This window comes from Schistocerca nitens, chromosome 2 (assembly GCF_023898315.1).
Source record: "Schistocerca nitens isolate TAMUIC-IGC-003100 chromosome 2, iqSchNite1.1, whole genome shotgun sequence".
NCBI classification, from domain to species: Eukaryota; Metazoa; Arthropoda; class Insecta; order Orthoptera; family Acrididae; genus Schistocerca; species Schistocerca nitens.
Genome location: NC_064615.1, coordinates 822,588,537 through 822,610,914, shown reverse-complemented (window position 1 = coordinate 822,610,914; position 22,378 = coordinate 822,588,537). Strand labels below are relative to the sequence as shown.

Genomic DNA, 22,378 nt, shown 5'->3' with positions numbered 1-22,378 from the left:
GTTGACGTGTTAAATTATTAGGTCACACACTTCCAGTTGACAGTATGCCTATTTTTATAAAATATGTGGGTGTGTACAAACAGTAACACACAGCCAACCAATTTACTGGTCATCTTCCGTATCCTTTGTCTGTATTAACTGTAATCCTTCCTCCAATGACTTCGGTAGCCTCATGTTTCAATCGTTTCAGGTTTCTTCTTCTCCGGATTTTGGATGTTCCACTCCTCAGTTCCATAAACGCTGTGCTCCAGATCTGCACTTCCAGGAAATTCTTCGATGTTATGTGGAAGAATTATTTCTAAGCCAAAGACAATCTACTTATGATATTACTCTTGCTTCAGCAATCCTGTGTAATCTCGCTTCCTACATAGTTGAAATCTTTTACTTCATTCGCTATTGTGGGTAGTAACAGGTCTGAATGAGTGGATGAGCCATTGGTCATCATCAGGCCAAAAAGCACGTGCTGCAAGCGGGGACGTAACAGTGACGTAATGTCTCCCGTTGCGTTATCGAATACACCTGTGTTGACAGCGCAACGAGAATGTTACGTCACTGTTTTCGGCGTGTGCCTTTAGCCTTTAGCCTGGCTTTCCGAAACCGGTTACAACGTTTTTGAAATGCTTTGGTGATCGCCGATGTAAGGAGACAAAACACGATGGTCAGTTACATACATTGCTCAAAAACATTAGGGAACATGACTTCGGGCGTCTGTCATACACCATTGAGCAATAATTAAGGGCAGGTTATGTTACCAAATTATATGAAGTATTTGTACACAACAAAAGATCATGACATCCTCGATCATTTACATAAAGAAACTGAAATGTCTGACAAGTGTCAAAAACAAAATGGAAACAATCATTCATCTTTTCGTCCTGGGGGCTTTCCATTCCACTTTGAAGGCTTGCCCTCCGTGAGCGCTTATCACCTAGTGGCATGCTCTGTATTGTTCCACGACGTCGCCCTGTGGTATCCTTTTTCATTCCTCAATGAAAGTTCTTGAGGAGTCTGTAGTGAAACAGGACAACTACGAACACATATGCACGATGGGATTCAGGTCGTGATTTACCACAAGCCATTCCATCACTTCAATATCCAGACTTCGCAAGACCTACAACACAAGACCCCAACAATAGGAGTCGAATACGATGGTCAGTTACGTACACTGCTCAAAAGGATTAGGGAACATTACTTTGGGCGTCTGTCGTATTTCACTGAGTAATAACTGAAGACTGGTTTTGTTATCAAATTGTATTAAGTATCTGTTCACAACAAAAGATCATGACATCCTCGATAGTCCGCATCTCGTGGTCGTGCGGTAGCGTTCTCGCTTCCCACGCCCGGGTTCCCGGGTTCGATTCCCGGCGGGGTGAGGGATTTTCTCTGCCTCGTGATGACTGGGTGTTGTGTGCTGTCCTTAGGTTAGTTAGGTTTAAGTAGTTCTAAGTTCTAGGGGACTAATGACCATAGATGTTAAGTCCCATAGTGCTCAGAGCCATTTGAACATCCTTGATCATTTACGTAAAGAAGCTGATATGTCCGACAGTTGTCGAAAACAAAATGGAAACAATCATTGATCTTGTCGTCCTGGGTGATTTCCATTCGACTTTGAAGGCTTCAGTAACTTGTAAGACCTCCGTGAGCGTTTATACCTAGTGGCATGCTCTGCATTGTTCTACGGAGGTCGACCTGTTTCCTCAATGAGAGCTCTTGGAGAGTCTGTAGTGGAACAGGACGACCACGAACACATCTGTCAAGCTTATCCCATATCACGATGGGATTTAGGTCGGGATTTACCGCCGGCCATTCCATCACTTCGATAGTCAGACTTCGGAAGACCCTCGTGTTGACGCCCGCCACATGGGCCCTGGTATTAAAAGGAGTTCAGGGCCACCACCGAATGCGGCACATGGAGCAACAGGACCTGTTCGACGTACTGCCCGGCCATAAGGCGACCACTGACAACGACAAGATCGCCGTGACTGTCAACACTGAAGCCTCCCCACATCTTGGCCGAATTTGTCGATTTCCTGGACAACATTTGACATGTACTGCTAGTCATTGGTTCCCACACGAACAGGGCCGTCACATTCGAGAGAATATCTGGACTCGTCTGTGAATATCTCGTTTCGCCAGTGATGAAGTTGGCAGTTGTTATGGAGACTGCAGATCTGAAGGCGAGGTGCAAGACGTTGTTTCTCAATGGGGTGCGCGAACAGGACGTCTGGGTTGTAAGTGCCTTTCTCATAACCTTTTAGTTACACTCTGATCCGACACAGCTTCTCTAGTGTCCCTTCTGAGATCTTCTTGCAATGCTCTGGCCGTAACCGCACGACGCCGCAAAGCAGAGATGGCCAGGCATCGGTCTTCACGTAGCTTTGTAGCGTCGGCGAGTTTGTACAACTCGCCTTGTGTTCTGACTTGCCTCCACTTACTGTGCCCACAACCTATGGATGACACCACGAGAGGCCTTGGCATCTGCAGCAACACGCACGAAAGTCCTTCCTTTTGGGGTCAGACAGGCTGCCCTTGCAACTTGCGCTGCACTGCGATGTCGCATTGTATGCGTTCTATTCTATACAAAGTCCACAAATGACAACTGCCATCAGTGTACCTCACTGGAAAACACTGGTTTGGGTTAAGTGGAGGCCAAACAGCGACGTCATCGGTCTCATCGGATTAGAATAGGATGGGGAAGGAAGTCGGCCGTGCCCATTCAAAGGAACCATCCGGGCATTTATCCTGGAGCGATTTAGGGAAATCACGGAAAACCTAAATGAGGATGGCCGGACGCAAGATTGAACCGTCGTCCTCCCGAATGCGAGTCCAGTGTGCTAACCACTGCGCCACCTCGCTCGGCAAAACACCGGGACATCGGCTCTTACTTCCTTCTGAGGGACCATCTGACTTTGTATCGCATAACGCAGTCCATAAATGACTAACGATTTTATTGTTGACTACATTGAAAGCGAAGATCTCAAACCATGCAGTCAGACCAGGTACCGTCTGTATCAAAATAGATTTAACATAATCTACATCTACATATATGCTCCGCCAGCCAGAAAGCGGTGTCTGGCGGAGGGCACAATTCACGCCAAAGTCTTATTTCCCCCTGTCTGTATCACTCGCGGATCGCGCGAGGGAAAAACGACTGTCTGAACGCCTCAGTACGAGCTTTAATTTACCTTATCTTTGAATGGTTATCATTGCGAGCTGAAAGTTGGTGGTAATAATATATGTTCTACATCCTCGGCGAAGATCGGATTTCGGTATTCAGTAAGCAGCCCCTTCCGCTTGGTGCGCCGTCTATCTGCAAGTGTGTCCCACTTCAAATTTTCAGTGAGATTTGTAACGCTCTCATGATGGCTGAATGTACCAGTCACGAATCTTGGCGCTCTTTTTTGAACCTTCTCTTGAATCAGACCCAACTGGTAAGGGTCCCATACAGACGAACAATACTCTCAGACTGGACGAACTAACGTATTGTAAGCAATTTCCTTTGTTGAAGGACTTCATCGCTTCAGGATTCTACCAATAACCCACAATCTAGAGTTCGCCTTGCCCGTTACTTGTGTAATCTGATCATTCCATTTGAGATCGAATAGTCACACCCAGATATTTGACGGAGGTTACCGCTTCCAAAGACTGGGCGTTTATTTTGTACTCGTACATTCATGGTGATTTTCGCCTTGTTATACACAGTAGGTTACACTTAGTGATATTGAGAGATAACTGGCAGTCATTACACCACACATTTATTTTCTGCAAATCCTCACTGATTTGTTCACAACTTTCGTGTGATACTACCGGGTGATCAAAAAGTCAGTATAAGTTTGAAAACTTAATAAACCACGGAATAATGTAGATAGAGAGGTAAAAACTGACACACATGCTTGGAATGACATGGGGTTTTATTGGAACCAAAAAAATAAAAAAGAAGTATTGCTAGACGCGTGAAAGATCTCTTGCGCGCGTTGTTTGGTGATGATCGTGTGCTCAGCCGCCACTTTCATCATGCTTGGCCTCCCAGGTCCCCAGACCTCAGTCGGTGCATTTTTGGCTTTGGGGTTACCTGAAGTCCCAAGTGTATCGTGAACGACCGACACCTCTAGGAATGCTGAAAGACAACATCCGACGCCAATGCCTCACCATAACTCCGGACATGCTTTACAGAGCTGTTCACAACATTATTCCTCAACTACAGCTATTGTTGAGGAATGATGGTGGACATATTGTGCATTTCCCGTAAAGAACATCATCTTTGCTTTGTCTTACTTGTTGTTGTTGTTGTGGTCTTCAGTCCTGAGACTGGTTTGATGCAGCTCTCCATGCTACTCTATCCTGTGCAAGCTTCTTCATCCCCCAGTACCTACTGCAACCTTCATCCTTCTGAATCTGCTTAGTGTATTCATCTCTTGGTCTCCCTCTACGATTTTTACCCTCCACGCTGCCCTCCAATGCTAAATTTGTGATTCCTTGATGCCTCAAAACATGTCCTACCAACCGATCCCTTCTTCTAGTCAAGTTGTGCCACAAACGTCTCTTCTCCCCAATCCTATTCAACACCTCCTCGTTAGTTATGTGATCTACCCATCTAATCTTCAGCATTCTTCTGTAGCACCACATTTCGAAAGCTTCTATTCTCTTCTTGTCCAAACTATTTATGGTCCATGTTTCACTTCCGTACATGGCTACACTCCATACAAATACTTTCAGAAACGACTTCCTGATACTTAAATCTATACTCGATGTTAACAAATTTCTCTTATTCAGAAACGCTTTCCTTGCCATTGCCAGTCTACATTTTATATCCTCTCTACTTCGACCATCATTAGTTATTTTACTCCCTAAATAGCAAAACTCCTTTACTACTTTAAGTGTCTCATTTCCTAATCTAATTCCCTCAGCATCACCCGATTTAATTTGACTACATTCCATTATCCTCGTTTTGCTTTTGTTGATGTTCATCTTATATCCTCCTTTCAAGACACTGTCTTACTTTGTTATGCTAATTATTGCTATTCTGATCAGATGAAGCGCCATCTGTCGGACATTTTTTGAACTTTTGTATTTTTTTGGTTCTAATAAAACGACATGTCATTCCAAGCATGTGTGTCAATTTGTACCTCTCTATCTACATTATTCCGTGATTTATTCAGTTTTCAAATTTATACTGACTTTTTGATCACCGGGTACTTTCCTGTAGACTATAGCATCATCGGCACACAGTCTAATGCCGCTGTCAATACCATCAACCAGATCGTTTACGCAAATCGTAAAAAGCAGCGGGCCTGTTACACTGCCCTGGGGCACACCTGAAGTTACGCTTGTTTCTGTTGAAGTCACCCCGTTCAGGACGACATACTGCTCCCTGTCTGTTAGAAAACTTTCTATCCAACCGCATATGTCATCCGATAGGCCGTAAGCACGCACTTTTTGGAGCAAGCGACAGTGCAGAACTGAGTCGGATGCCTTTCGAAAGTGGAGAAATATGGCATCAACCTGGGAACCGGTATCTAGAGCTTGTTGTATATCATGCACAAAGAGGGCCAGCTGTGTTTCGCATGACCGCTGTTTCCTAAAACCGTGCCGGTTTCAGCAGATAAGCTTCTCAGAGTCTAGAAAGTTGGTTATGTCTGAACACAAAATATGTTCCATGGTTCTACAACAAATCGATGTCAGTGAAATTGGCCAGCAATTATGTGCATCCGATTTTGTACCCTTTTTATAGATTGCTATGACCTGGGCCTTCTTCCAGTCCCGTGGAACAACGAAGTGTTAAGTGCTATTAACAAGGGATTTCAAATTGATGCCGTATTTCTAGATTTCCAGAAGGTTTTGACACTGTACCACAGAAGTGACTTGTAGTGAAATTGCGTGCTTATTCTTTTGAACCGTGTATTTTCTGTTGGCAATAAAGCATTTTCTTTTTTACTTAAAATTTGTGCAATACTCCGGGCCGAGTCGTGTGAGAATAGGCCAAAGTTTAAATAGGGAAACCAGTCACAAAAGGGCTCGGGTGGCTATGTGGTGAGCAGCACGCGGTAGGGGCACTCCAAGCTCCGATATTCCGCACCGGACCGGCCGCCGCAAAGCGCTGCGCAGAAATTATCATTAGCGTCCGCGACAGGCCAGCCACTCGCCGTAATGGAGTTCGCTTTACGCGGAGGGCGTGGCCGCGCCATCCGTGACGAATGGCCCCATCAGGCGGCGCCCAGGGCTTCTGTTTTATGCAGGCCCGCCGCACTCTGCCCCACGTCATCCCACCTGCGCCTTTCTGCTCGCCGTCTCCGTCATCATCAGCACACGACAAGGCTCCGCTTTAGGCTTTGCCATCTCGAAGACTGACAGCATTAAAGTCGGAGTGGCGGCGTCCTTTGGATGAAGAAGGCGGAAGGAACCACGATAGTGACCGTCAAGGAACTCCCCCCCCCCCCCCACCCCCACCCACCGACGCATTCAGCTCACATTGCACTGCTGTGCAAAACCTACGGACGAGATAGGTAAAGTAACATAACATATTAACGACTCGGTGGAGATAAAATCTGGCGATGAAAAACCTTTTATAATGTGCTATTTTCATCCACTTGACGTCTTGTGCTTGAGGTCAGCGTAAAATGAATATGTTTTACAACAAAAGATTTTAAGACCCGAAGATGACAGCGTAGTCTGCTGGAACTGGTTGTCTTAAATACTTATCATATTGTCGCAGTGGAAGTTGAGTAGCACCTTGTTGTAGTGGTTACGACACTAAATTGTTGCATGGAGCGTCGTGAGTTAAAAACTCACCTGTACTGTACAATTTTAAATTCTATATTCGGTTCGAGTACATTCTAGAAGTATCTAGAAATGTCAAGAATCATTGTACTGGAATGTTCTGTAGCTGTATATATACTGTATGTGTTCTGCCCAGGGTCAGTTCGCTTCGCGCTCTTGTATGTGCAAGTGCTGAATAACCTTCGTTAAGTCAAGTTAGTGTTCGCCATTCATCTAATTACACCTTTTTCTACGTGACAGTACACAACCGCTCGCTCGACGAAAGATCGTTACCCAAAGATTGGAAAGTTGCATAAGTCACACCAATTTTCAAGAAAGGTAGCTGAAAAAAAATGTTCAAATGTGTGTGAAATCTTATGGGACCTAACTGCTAAGGTCACTAGTCCCTAAGCTTACACACTGCGTAACCTAAATTATCCTAAGGACAAACACACACGCCAATGCCCGAGGGAGGACTCGAACCTCCGCCAGGACCAGCCGCACAGTCCATGACTGCAGCGCCTCAGACCGCTAGGCTAATCCCGCGCGGCAAAGGTACTGGTGGTGGTGGTTGTTGGGATGTTTAAGGGGGACTAAACAGCGAAGGAAGGTACTGGAAGTAATCCACTAAATTACAGGCACATATCATTACCGTAGATAGGCAGCAGGATTTTTGAGCATATATTGTGTTCCAGCATTACGAATTACATCGAAGAGAACGGTCTATTGACACACAGTCAACACGGATTTAGAAAACATCGTTCTTGTGAAACACAACTAGCTCTTTACACACACGAAGTGTTGAGTGCTATTGACAAGGGATTTCAAATCGATGCCGTATTTCTAGATTTCCAGAAGGTTTTTGACACTGTACCATACAAGTGGCTTGTAGTGAAATTGCGTGCTTACTGAATATCGTCTGTTATGTGACTGAATTCGTGATTCCGTGTCAGAGAAATCACACGTCGTGATAATTGACGGAAAGTCATCGGGTAAAACAGAAGTGATTTCTGACGTTCCCCAAGATAGTTTTATAGGCCGTCTGCTGTTTCTTCATCTACAGTATATAAACGATTTAGGAGACCATCTGTGCAAACGTCTTAGGTTATTTGCAGATGAAGCATCGTTATCCTCGACGGTGAGTGTTCATCAGAGACAAGGGTAGCGTCAGGAGTGCCCCAGTGAAGTGTGATAGGATCGCTGTTGTTGTCTATAAACATAAATGGATTGGCGGACGAGTTGGGCAGCTATTCGCTGTGTTTGCTGATGGTGCCGTTATGTACGGTAATTTGACGAAGTTGAGTGAATGTAAGAAGATACAAGGTGACTTAGAACAATTTCTAGTTGGTGTGATGAATGGCAGCTAGCTCTAAATGTGGTAAAATATACGTTAATGCGGAAGAGTAAGAATAACAAGCCTGTAAATTTGGGATGTAGCGTTTGTAGTGTACTGCTTGACACAGCAATGTTGTTTAGACATCTAGGCGTAAAGTTACAAAGCTATATGACATGGAATGAGCATGTGAGGACTGTGGTAGGGAAGGTGAATGGTAGTCGTCGGTTTATTGGGGGAATTGTAGAAAAGTGTGTTTCACCTGTAAAGGGAATCGCATATAGAACGCTGGTGCGACCTATTCTTGATACCACTCGAGTGTCTGCGATCCGTACCAGGCCGGATTGAAGGAGGACATGAAGCAGTTCAGAGGCGGGCTGCTAGATTTGTTACCGATAGATTCGAACAACACAGGTGTTACAGAGGTGCATGGGGAACCCAAATAGGAAACCCTGGAGGGAAGCAGATGTGCTTTTTCGAGGAACGCTATTGAGAAAATTTAGAGTACCGACGTTCGAAACTGTCTACCGAATTACTCTGCTGCGGCCAGCATACATTGCCCTTGAGGACGAAGAAGATAATATACGAGAAATTAGGGCTCATACGGAGGCATATAGACACTCTAGTGGAATAGGAAAGGAACTGACTAGTAATGGTAAATGGTGCTCTCCTCCACGCACCGTACGGTGACTCGTGGAGTATCTATATAGACGTAGATATAGAGTGTGTGCGGAGTGTTTCCGTTTATCCTCGACCAGTGGAATGATGGTCGTGTGAGCTCCATTTTTGCGGAAAAGGAAAGTAGTTCCAGGTATTAGGGCCCTTCGCAGCAACTAACATGGCTAGCAGCGTATGGGGCCAACTATCTGAAGGTCTCGAGCCAGAAACATAAATAAGTTCCACTTTATGAGCGCCATCTGGATGGCGACAGATCGCAACTGAGTGGCGCCTCGCATTAAGTGTGCGTGCTTAGTGTTGGTGGCGTCCTCTGGTGATTTCGCTCTGTAGCTATTGACTGCGCACACAGCACAAGGAAAGAAGAAGCTATGTAAGGATGTTAAAGACTAAGTGGACAGATAAAGTTCGAAATGAAGGTACTAAAAAGAATACTTGTGAAGACCCTTACAAGGAAAAGGGACAAGTAAATAGGACATGGCGCAGCACCCAGAAGTAATGAAACTGGGCTTGGAAGGTCCCTTGATTCTGCAGACTCCATATTGACACGTCTACTATAGCGAACACCATTTCATCAAGACAGTTGTGCGCCTGGGAATACATTAATGCATTTCAGGTGACATAGACGGTACAGATCCTTAGCCTTTATATCTGACTGCTATAGGTCAGTAGGTCACTGGAGAGAAGTGATCTAGCCGCTCTGATTTCGATGTTTTGTGGTTTACTTGAATCGCTTAACGTCAATCCCATGGTGGTTCTTTTGAACAAAATTTGGCCCCAACCTCACCCAACCGCAGGCTTCGATCCGTGGAGGCCGTAGACACGACACTCGACCTACGCATGCTGATGATAAGTATAACTGTATTACCGAACTAGGCGGCTCAGTGGTTGATGCACTGGACTCGCATTCGGGAGGCCGACGGTTCAAACCCATGTCCGGCCATCCTTATTTAGATTTTTCGTGATTTCCCTAAAATCGCTTCAGGCTAATGCCGGGAAGGTTCCTCTGAAAGGGCAGGGCCACTTCCTTCCCAATCCCTACCTAATCCGATGGGACCGATGACCTCGCTGTTTGGTCCCTTCTCCCTGATCCAGTCAACCTGTAACTCTATTATGATGCACTATGGAAGTTTGATGAGAGAGAAAAGAATGTAGGTCGAGAAAATGAGAAGTAAAATATAAGCTCGTAAAAGAACATTGGAAAACGTGAAAGACTGTCTTCGCGGCAAAAAGGGTCCTTCGAATAAGAGAGAAGTGCCGCAGATGTTTTGTCTGGACTGTAATATTACATGAGGGCAAATCACAGACCGTTAAAAAGAAAGGGCAAATACTGTCGATTAGTTTTGAAATTTGTTTGTGAGTAAAACTCGTAAAGTGCAATGGATGACAGAATAAAGAATGAAGAACTTTTTCTAAAAATACGAGAGAGAAGGAAATTGATGGAAACGATAAGAATGTGGAAAACATATTCCCTGAAACATATTTGGCGAATAAATCGCCTGTAACGAAGAATCATCGAAGGAGAGATTGGAGGGAAGAGTAGAGAAATATTTGGAATGCTGAATGACATTAAAAGTAGACGAAGTTGCCAGGATATTAAGTAAGGCACAGGGCGAAGAAAAGTAGAGCGCGCTCTTACGATGCCTATAGTGAAGCAGATATAGTCAAGAATATGATTATCCCAAAATAGAAATACTGAAGATGAACGAAAGGGCGGAACGAATTTGAAAACAGTGACTGTATGGTATATTTGTTCAAGTAATAGAACCAAAACGTTTGAAAAAGATTGTTTCTCTGTTATTATTTAGATAATTTTGACATTTGTTTCTGTGGTTGTAGATTTGAAGCTGTTCATAAAGGTTATAAGTACTAAAATTCTAAATTGTACTTAATCAGAGAACCCACAATCAAAAACATGTCCATAATGCATCTGTTTCTTTGGGCTTTCAGTTTTCTGAGTGGTTTGATGTGGCCCACCACGAATTGGACTTGCATTCAACGTCCTCAACTATTTCTTGGATGTATTTCAACTTGTGACTTTTCTACAGTTTTCAATCTCAACAGATCCCTAGTACCATGGACCAGCACCCTGATACTTAACATTCTCTATCATTCTGTCCTTTCTTCTTGTCTGTGCTGTCCTGGTATTCCTTCTCTTGCCGCTTCTGCAGAAAATCTCCACCTTTCTTATCCCATTGCTCCACCTAATTTTCAACATCCTTCTATAGCACCCCATCTCAAACGTTTCGATTATTTTGTTTTTCGGTTTTCCCACAGTCAATGGATCATTTCCATAAATTGCTGTACTCCAAATTAAGGCCTGTGTTTGATACAAATACACTTTTTCCTTGTTTTGCCTATCATGCGTAATTTTTCTTGGAAGGACGTAGAAATCCAGAACTTTGTCCGTCGTTTATATCTACTTAACACAGTAACAACATATATAGCATCCTGCTAAGAATGAGAACACATTCGAAGGGAGTAAGGTGTGTCATAGTTCTGGGACCACAGGAGAATTCCCGCAGTAGAATGGGCTCTAGAGCAACATCCGCGTGACGACAGAGAACAGTAAGCAGTCGTGACGGTACGCGGAAGCGCGCCTTCAGTGGAATGCCGGCGGCTGGTGCCGGTAACCGCAGAGAGGCGTTCTTTTCGGCGCTTCGGCGCCAGAAGTGCCGACGGCTACCACAGGCGTGTCTCTATGAGCGGCGCGGCGCACAGCTGCGAAAACACTGGCGCCAGAAACACGATCCACGGCTGGCTCAGTTTTACCGACAGGCGAGGGCTATTCGTGAGCACGCCGCCGTCCAGAAGTGCTGCCACTCCCTCCTGCTTCACTTGTACAGACAGCCATAGTTTCACAATCATCTCGGCTGTGTAAGTGGTTATCAGAAGGATGTCACGGTGCTGGAACCTACGGTTTTGGTGTCGCAACGGCTATGGAGAATTGATGCCGTTCGTGGTGAGTCACGAGCGACAGCTTCTGTAATTTCGAGCTTTAATAAAACGACTCGAAACAGAAGTTGCGGCGCCATATTGGTCCCATTTTGGGGAAGTATGACCGCTAGTGTTAGCTCCGATTTGTCGCGTCCGGACGTCGCAAAATGCGAAATAGATAGTGAACAGGCGATTTATGATTTATAAGTACCAACCTCTTCATCTCAGAGTAGCACTTGCAACCTACGTCCTCAGTTATTTGCTGGATGTATTACAGTGTATGTTTTCCCCTAAAGTTTTTACTCTCTACGGCTCCCTCTAGTACTATGGAAGTCATTCCCTAATGTCTTAACAGATGTCCAGTCAGCCGGCCGCGGTGGTCTCGCGGTTCTAGGCGCGCAGTCCGGCACCGTGCGACTGCTGCGGTCGCAGGTTCGAATCCTGCCTCGGGCATGGATGTGTGTGATGTCCTTAGGTTAGTTAGGTTTAAGTAGTTCTAAGTTCTAGGGGACTGATGACCACAGCAGTTGAGTCCCATAGTGCTCAGAGCCATTTGAACCATTTTTTGATGTCCAGTCATCCTGTCCCTTCTCCTTATCATTGTTTTCCACAAATCCCTTTCCTCTACAATTCTGCGCAGGGCCTCCTCATTCCATACATTATCAGTCCACCTAATTTTCAACATTCGTCTGTATCACCACATCTCAACTGGTTCGATCCTCTTCTGTTCCGGTTTTCCCACAGTCCATGTTTCACTCCAAACGTACATTCTCAGAAATTTTTTCCTCAAATTAAGGCCTATGTTTGATACTAGTAGACTTCTTTTGGCAAGGAATGCCATTTTTGCCAGTGTTAGGCTTATTTTCACTCCGTTCGCCATTAGTTATTTTGCTGCCTACATAACAGAATTTCTTAACTTCATCTACTTCGTGGCCATTTAGTTAAGTTCCTCACTGTTCTCATTTCTGCTACATCTCATTACTTCATCTGTCTTCTGTTTACTCTCATCCATATTCTGTGGTCATCAGACTATTCATTTTATTCAGCAGATCCTGTAATTCTTCTTTACTTTTACTGAGAATAGCAATGTCGTCAGCGAATCTTATCATTGGTATCCTTGCACCTTGAATTTTAATTCCATTCTTGAAATTCCCTTTTATTTTCGCCATTGCTTCTTCCATGTATAGTTTGAATAGTAGGGTTGAAAGACTATATTCCTGTCTTACACCCTTTTAATATGAGCACTTCGTTGATGGTTTCCACTCTTATTGTTCCCTCTTGGCTGTTGTAAATGTTGTACATTACCCGTCTTTCCCTACAGCTTACCCGTAGAATCGTCAGAATTTTGAACGTATTGTACAATTTAAAACTGTCTAGGTCGACATACTCTATGAACGTGTCTTGATTTTTCTTCAGTCTTGATTCCATTATCAGACGAACATCAGAATTGTCTCACTGGTGCTTTTGCCTTTCCTAAGGCCAAACTAAACTTCATCTATCACATCCTTAATCATTTTACATCCTTCTGTATAATATTCTTCTGAACAACTTGGTTGCATGAACAGTTAAGCTGCTTGTACGGTAATTCTCGCACTTGTCGGCTCTTGCAATTTTCGGGATTGTGTGGATGATGTTTCTCCAAAAGGCAGATGGTACATCGCCAGACTCATACTTTGTGTATATCAACGTGAGTAGTTGTTTTGTTGCCGCTTCAGCTAATGACATTAGAAATTCTGATGGAATTTATCAATACCTACTGCCTTATTCGGTCTTAAATCTTCCAAACCTCTCTTAAATTCTGATTTAATACTGTATCCCCCCGTCTCTTTTGTCACGTCTTCCCCCTCATAAAGGCCTTCAGTATACTCTTTCCACCTAACCGCTCTCTCCTCGTATTTAACAGTGGAATGGACATTGCATTCTTAATGTTACCATTATTGTTTTTAACTTCACCGAAGGTTGTTTTGACCTTTCCGTGTACTTAGTCAGTCTATCCGACAATCATTTCTTTTACGATTTCTTCACATTTTTAACGCAGCCATTTCTCCTTAGTTTCCCTGCACTTCCTGTCTATTTCATTCCTCAGCAACTTGCATTTTTGTATTCCTCAATTTTACTTAGTATTTTTGTACTTTGTACTTTCATCGATCAACTGAGGTAATTCTTCTGTTACACATGGTTTCTTGGCAGTTACCTATTTTGTACCTATGATTTTCTTTCCAACAAAAAAATAAAAAAAATGGTTCAAATGGCTCTGAGCACTATGGGACTCAACATCTGTGGTCATCAGTCCCCTAGAACTTAGAACTACTTAAACCTAAGGACATCACACACATCCATGCCCGAGGCAGGATTCGAACCTGCGACCGGAGCGGTCACGCGGTCCCAGACTGAAGCGCCCAGACCGCACGGCCACACCGGCCGGCTTTCTTTCCAACAACTGTGATTGCCCTTTTTAGGTACGTCCGTTCCTCTTCGGGTGAAATGGCTTCCGAGCTATTTCTTACCGCAATATTCATAGCCTCATAAAACTTCAAGCGTGTCTCTTCTTCCTCAGTACTTCCGTATCCACTTCTTTTCGTATTGATCCTTCCTGGCTAATCTCTTAAACTTCAGCCTACTAAATTGTGATCTGAGTATATATCTGTTCCTGGGTACGCCTTACAATCCAGTAATTTCGAAATCTCTACCTGACCATGAGGTAATTTAACTGAAATCTTCCTGATCTCCAGGACTTTTCCAGCTTTACCTTCTCTTTTGATTCTTGAACAGATAATTCATTATTACTAGCTGAAGTTTATTGCAGAACGCAAATAGTCTTTCTCCTCTCTCACTCCTATCCCATATTCCCCGTAACGCTTTGTCCTACTGCTTCCCCTACAACCGCATTCAAGTCCCCCCAAGACTAATAGATTACCATTTCCCTTTACATACTGAGTTACCTGTTCAATATCATCATATATTTTTATTTCATCTTCTGCTTGCGATGTAGCCATGTATACCTAAAGTACCGTTGTTGATGTTAGTTGGCTGTCTATTCTGATGAGAAGAAACTTATTACTGAACTGTTAACAGTAACTCACCCTGTGCCCTACCTTCCTATCCTTACCGAATCCTACATTTGGCACCATTTTCTGCTGATGCAGATATTATTCTATACTACCTGACTAGTAATCCTTGTCTTCTTTCTATTTCACTCCACTGACTCCCACTATATCTATGTTGATCCTTAGCACTTGCCTTTTCAAATTTATTAACGTCCCTACCACTTTCAAACTTCTGACATTCTACGTCCCGACTCGGTATGCTTCCGTTGGTTACTCACTCTTTTCCTCACGGTCACCTACCTCTTGGCAGACCCCTCCCGAAGATCCGAATGGGGTACTAATCAGGACTCTTTTGCGAGTGGAGAGATCACCACGAAACTCTTCCAATTACAGGGCATGTCTTGTGGTTACACGATAGGTGTCTTTAATGCAATGGTTTGTATTGCCTTCTGTATCCTCATGCCGTTGACCATTGCAGATGCTTCCACATGCGGTGCACCAGCATTATACGCCGGTCAACAAACATTCGTCAGCCAACCGTGCATTTCATCGCTGTTAACTCCGTGTATTGCAATGGAAGACGCACTGAAGACGCAAAAATATTAACAGAGATCTGAATTAGCATATGGTTGCCTACACACGTAGTCTTCTAGACAGTCGGCGGTGAGTGACGTCAATGTCAGACAGTCGCTGGTGAGTGAAGTCATTCCTCAACAAGCACAAATGTGTTTATACCTCGCTACTAGAGCTGTCGTTTGTTTCTCACAAAATGGGAGATAAAAGAAGAAAACATTTTCGAAGTACGAGATGGATATGCTTTACGAATTAGTCAGTGAGAATGCATCAGTTCTTGAAACACTGACTGCTGCAGTACAAAAGAAGAAATGTACAGTGTTCAATTGGCTCTGAGCACTATGGGACTCAACTTCTGAGGTCATCAGTCCCCTAGAATTTAGAACCACTTAAACCTAACTAACCTAAGGACATCACACACATCCGAGCCCGAGGCAGGATTCGAACCTGCGACCGCAGCGGTCGCTCGGTTCCAGACTGTAGCGCCTAGAACCGCACGTCCACTCCGGCCGGCAAATGTACAGTGTCTCGTTTTGGTCATTGCCGTTTTTCATAATGGAACTTGCTCTCAGTCCCTATGCCTGCAACATCTGTACGCTGTGACTCATGACCACAGATGTTAAGTCCCATAGTGCTCAGAGCCATCTGTACGCTGTGGTGTGCTCATTTCGCAACCACAGCCGAATTGGATGACAAAGCCGAGCATGAACTGACTTTATATGACTACCGCAACCATGATGCCTTACATTCCTTTGTCAGCGGTTATGACTACAACAGAACCTCACAGGTTATATTTTTTTTATGGCCATCGTATTATCTATGTTAAGATGTCGCTATATTTTATGATACCTGATAATGATCTGATTTATTCACTGTCAATTCGGATACTTGTGCCATTTAAATAGAAAAATTATCAAGTATCTGCAAATTAACGCATCTGTTATTTTTATGAAAAATGCACGTCTCCTTTCCAACAATAAACTGCACACAAAAATCCAGTTTTCACTGAAAACTTAAATTCTTATCTAGCCAACTTTTATAAAAGATTGTTAAGCATGATGGTAAAGTTAAAATACTACAGATTACATTTTCTTTATCTTTTTGTATTTCACACTTCACGTAAATGATCAAAGAACATGCACCTTTGATTAAAAATTTGAATACACCTTTAATCGAAGCCAGGCCATCCTCGCAATGAACAAGAAGGCTATCAAAGAGCCACATCGAAAAGAAATATCGCTTATTTTAGTATGTTAAACATGATAGGAAAACTTAGAAGTCGATTTACTCGACAATTTTCAAGGGTTGCTTCGAACTGCTTTGGAAGAGGTAGATTTGAGTTTTAAACTTCACGTAGCATAAATATAAAAAATTACAAAAATCCGATTGTCGCGTAGTGCACTCGTTAGAGAAAAACAGGCAATGTGTTCACGTGTGGAGGCATAGTTTAATTCTACACCTAGTACGTTTGATTCATAAGTTAATAAACTTTCTTGTTTTATGTTGCGTATAGCGTACGGCATACGATGCCTTGAGTCTGTCTTAGTACGTCGAAAATCGCCCCCATCTCAATACTGCAATCTTGTATTTAGAACCTTGGATATCTCGCGAAAACCGGGCTTGAGCCACAGTAAGGCTTAACGAGGTAGGTGCACTCGGTCGTAACTGACCAGCCGTAGTAAACAACGTGTTGTTTTGAAGAATTGTGTGTGTGTGTGTGTGTGTGTGTGTGTGAGAGAGAGAGAGAGAGAGAGAGAAAGAGAAAGCGGAGAGGGGGAGGGGGGAGGGGTGAGAGGCACAAAGGTCTCCCTTACCTCCAAATAATAAATTTCTTAACTTTTCACCAAGAAATCTGGGCAGTACCTCTCTACTTGGACATCCTCACTATTTGGTATCTCTTGCTCGCCTTCGCTTATCAAATAGGAATTAAAAGTATCATGATTGCTGGACTTGGTTTATGAATCTATAATTACCCTAATTCTGATTTGTTGATAATAGTTTGCCACACTCAAAGAGTCATAATTAATGTTGTTGTGTCAGTTTGATTTTTTATTGATGGACGTGGTTTATAATGAGTCTCACTGTTCACGGTTTGTGACTGACTCCATGTGACAACACAGCTGTGATGCCCTACCTTCTTTTGTCGGTGGTTATGACTACAATAGAACCTCGCAGGTTAAATTTTGAAATTGACATCTTATTATTTATATTAAGGATGGCTGCTTGAAATTTTTTGATACCTCATGATGATCTGTTCTTTTCACTAGCAGTGAATAAAGGGTTTAATTTAATCGTCAGCAAATGAGAGCTCATTTAAATAGGCATTTCTTTTCGTTCTTCTGTGGTGCATCCGTAATTTCTATTCTTGTAGTTGATCCTGAATGTACGGCCGCAGTACCTCTGACAAGGACACCAAACGGACTTTCCCTCGCCGATTTTATTCATATTAATAGGGTATGTAGGGCACGACTAGAACTCCATCATATTTCATCATATTGAACACGAAAATTCAACTTTAAACTGTTTCCGAGAAAATCGCGTTTGAATATTTTAGGCGTGCTTATATACCTGGTGTGACGGTAACTAGTATTAAAGTTGTCCGCAGCCGAGCGAGTAAGCAGTTAGTGTCATAATCGTCAGGTCTCTGGATCGAATCTAGTTCCTGGTATTCTTTTTCTTTTTTCAGTTCCACCTAATTCCAGCAATAGATAGGCATGCTACACGACGAAAATATGTAATAATGGACAACCGTCCATGAATGTAAACCAAGTTTGTTTTGCAATAGACACAATGAAAATAAGCCATTCACTATATATCACGGTTTTATCTGTTCCCGAAAGAACAGTTACCGTTGATGACCACGCAGCTTTGCTAGAAATGAAATGATAATTAAATGGGCACCCTAGCTGCAAACAGGCGTTGATATACTTCATTGGGGACATGTTGAAACTGTGCGCCCCGACCGGGAATCGAATCCGGGATCTCCTGCTTACATGGCAGATGCTCTATCCATCTGAGCCATCGAGGGCACAGAGGATAGTGCGCCTGCAGGGACTTATCCCTTGCACGCTCCCCGTGAGACCAGTAATGAGTAATGAGTATGATGGGCAAACATCTATTAGGTGCACTACGAATGTAGTGGTGTGGACATGTTGGGAATGTGGGTCTCACGGGGAGCGTGCAAAGGATAAGTCAAGTCCCTCACGGAAAAAAGTTATCCTTTTTTTTTCAAGGTAAAGATTACGGAAATAATAAATGAATCATTATATACTGATGATTTACACAGTCATAATAAATCTGTTATTGGAAATGCGTCGGATTGAAATACAAAGATGAGCTGACAATGAGATTCGATCCAGAGATCTCGCACCTATGAGCTGAAGCGCTTACCCGCTCAGCCGCGAACTCCGTGATTAATAACGACGATAAAAAGTATGCAGCGCATGCTTAAAATTTTCCATCTCGATTTTCTCGGAAACAGTTGAGAGTTGCGTCATCTTGTTTGGATATGTTGAAGTCCTAGTCGCGCCGTGCACACCTCGTCCGTATGAATCAAATCCGTGATGGGAAGTTCGTACGGTCCCCTTGTGAGCAGCAGAGCAGATCTAAATAGTTCACCGGCCTGTTTGTTGTTCTTGCAGGCAGACTCCAGCAACATGTTGGACGCGCAGTCGCAGCTGAAGGCGCACGCGCAAACGGCGCGCAGCTGGTGGCGGCGTTCCACGCATGCGCGGAATCCGGGGGCGCATGCGCGTGGCGGCGCTGTCAGCGGCAGCTGGTGGCGCGTCTGGAGGCTGGCCGACGCGCTGCTCCACAACGGCTGCTGACTTCTCAGCAGTCAGCAGTCAGCCACCGCAGCCGCCACAGTCTCAGGGCAACCTGTCAGCTCCGCGCCTCCCTCAGCTAAATAGCCACTCTCCCTACTTTCTCTCCTCGCCAGCGTCGCGAATATCGCCGCTGGCTAGACGGAAACGTACTGTAGTCCGGGAAGTCCAGTCCACTTTCATCCTTTGTTACCGACACAGTTCTGCCTTTCAACACTGTACTGCTCTCGGATTATACTCCGAGAGAATCTGGAGATTATTGACAAATAATTATTCATAGGACATTAGCTTGAACAGGCTGCGATTAAAACGGTATACTCTCTCATAGTTCAGTTCATAGAGAGAGAGACACTAAACTATTTGCCTCTAAGGCAGTAATATCACTCTAATTAAATAACTTGAATGAAATCAAATTTTAAAACATAGCTCTCCTGTTAGCTATAACTAAATTGCCGATTAGTCAAAGGTAAAAGAATGCCGTAACTAATTCTTCCATATAGTTTTGTCGAGAGTTACGAAAGGCCTCGTGGAAGGTTTTAGAAAAAAAGTATTTAATTCTTTTTCGTATTCACTATTGTCGGCCTTTCGCAGTGAGTTTTCTTAGTAGTATAATTTTTTGAAAAGAGAGAAAGAATTCACTTGTTCCAGAGGGCAATACTTGTAACATTGTGATAGATTTATTGTAATATATACAGCAGATCTATATGTACATAATACAGATGTTAGATTATTTTAGCTTTTTAAAATTAGCACATTATAATGTTATATAATATTGTACGTTATTATGTAATGAAGTTTGATTAACATTAAAACATTATTTCTTTTCGGTACTTTGCAAGGAATTCTCCTTATATCCGCTGAAAACATCAATTCCCAAGTTTATTTCCAATCTAGCTAAAAATGTACTACATCTGGTGAAGAAGTAGTTACAGTTTAAGAAATTAGGACATTAATAAAAATTGGAAGGAGCACACTACATGGATGGACCAGCTCTGGAAATTAAAAGCTGTAAACTAAAAGCGCAGAAAAATCAAAGCGGATCAAGGAACGAATGCATACTACGAAAGGCATGTTTATGTCATACGATTTGATACAGGCTAAGCTGTATAGCTATATTCCGTCCCTAACTGCTTCTTCAGAAACACTATGACATTTTACATCAATCTAATATTAATACAATAATAATAATAATAATAATAATTACTATTATTATTATGACTATTATGTTACTTTCCACTACTCTTCGTAAAAGACTCCATTCCTAAAGATTATCTGGTTGTAGTTAACGGAAAGTCGCAATGTATTTAAATGTGTGATTATTTTAAAGCGCACATTTGCAACTATTTCGACATTAAATAAAAAGTAATCGTTACTCTATGAAGGAAATGGTGATTTGTGTTGAACTAGTAGATAAAAAACGCTCTCGTGTAACAATGTTTGTCGTCAGACTCCTTGTGATGATAACACTGACATATATAACCACTCATATAATTCATTATTAAACTACATTACTCTACATTTCCAACATTACACCTCACAGGTCTGGTAGGTTCCTGAAAGAATGCATTTGCAGCTGTAGTAAAGTACCTACAGTAAGGTCTACCCCTTCAGACAACTGTCTATCTTTGTCTTGGTTTAATAACCATGTATTGTATTGTATTGTATTGTATGTTAACCGGGGATCTATAAACGACGGAGGGGCTCCGCCCCCGCCGGAGCCACAGTGGTCCGCAACCCCACGACGACTACCGCAGTCCGCTTCACCCTTCCGTCGCCCCACACCGAACCCAGGGTTATTGTGCGGTTCGGCCCCCGGTGCACCCCCCAAGGAACGTCTCACACCAGACGAGTGTAACCGCTATGTTTGCGTGATAGAGTAATGGTGATGTACGCGTACGTGGGAAACTTGTTTGCGCAGCAATCGCCGACACAGTGTAACTGAGGCGGAATAGGGGGAACCAGTCCGCATTCGCCTAGGCAGATGGAAAACCGCCTAAAAACCATCCACAGACTGGCCGGTTCGCCGGACCTCGACACAAATCCGCCGGGTGGATTCGTGCCGGGGACCAGGTGCTCCTTCCCACCCGGAAAGCCGTGCGTTAGACCGCACGGCCAACCGGGCGGGCCAAACCATGTGTTGGTGTATTGCACTATTATCTGTTAAAAAAAGGAGTACTATCGGCAATGCAAATGGACATTAATGAGTTTATACCAGTTCCACGACGTGGCCCTGCAGGTGTGTAATAAGGGTGTCCCTCCTAAGAGTCATCACGCGCATTTTCTCTAGTTGTTTGGCAGATATTTTTCTCTAGTATTTCGGCAGATATTTGCAGTTTCGTTTTTGCAATTAAAAGCTATGTGAGCCGAAGCAAATACAGTTCATCACGTCTTGCATACGACGACCAGTGTCGATTCAGACCATCGCTTTTTTGTGTGTGTTTTTTTTAATGGTTCAAATGGCTTTAAGCACTATGGGACTTAACATCTGAGGTCATCAGTCCCTTAGACTTAGAACTACTTAAACTTAACTAACCGACTGCTACGGTCGCAGGTTCGAATCCTGCCTCGGGCATGGATGTGTGTGATGTCCTTAGGTTAGTTAGGTTTAAGTAGTTCTAAGTTCTAGGGGACTGATGACCACAGATGTTCAGTCCCATAGTGCTCAGAACCATTTGAACCATTTGAACTTAACTAACCTGAAGACATCACACACATCCATGCCCCAGGCAGGATTCGAGCCTGCGACCGTAGCAGCAGCGTGGTTCCGGACTTAAGGGCCTAGAACCGCTCGGCCACAGCGGCCTGCAAAACCATCGGTTTCTTTTCTGTTAAAAATACAACTATTTTGGAGGCAGAATTTTAAGTGTCCATAGTGCGGCCTCAAATTAGACTAGTGTATATTCGTTCTGTCGGTATGTATTAACAGAGACACTAAAACACTAAGAATAAGGAGGATCCCAGCAGCGACCGAGAACCGCCCCTGATTGCCGGTAGCAACGCTCACCAGCGCGGTGTTGTCGCTCCTGACGTACTGGTTATTCTTCATTCATATTAATGCTTACCTCCAAAGCGAATATGCATTAACAGTAATTTGGGACCACTCTATCGAAAAGACACTTAAGATTCCAATTTTAAAATAACTACGTTCGTAATGGCAAACAAACCGACACCTTCCATCTACACTTGGCAACACTTGAAAGACGTGATAAGCAGCTACAATAGTTTCGGCTGAT

At 43.5% G+C, this 22,378-nt stretch overlaps 1 protein-coding gene across 2 annotated transcripts in view; it reads left to right on the top strand.

Moving 5' to 3' along the window:
• The window catches only part of LOC126237078 (uncharacterized), a 719,539-nt gene extending 699,609 nt beyond the window's left edge, over positions 1 to 19,930 (top strand). Inside the window, exon 3 of one of the 2 annotated variants that reach the window (XR_007545027.1) lies at positions 18,963 to 19,019. Coding sequence is in view for 1 of the 2 variants with exons in the window: in XM_049946875.1 (XP_049802832.1) it covers positions 18,963 to 19,148 (186 nt within the window). In the remaining variant the exon portion in view is untranslated. Of the gene's footprint in view, positions 1 to 18,962 lie in introns of both variants that reach the window. The other variant, XM_049946875.1, reaches the window with a different exon arrangement.
• Positions 19,931 to 22,378: the final 2,448 nt, after the last annotated feature.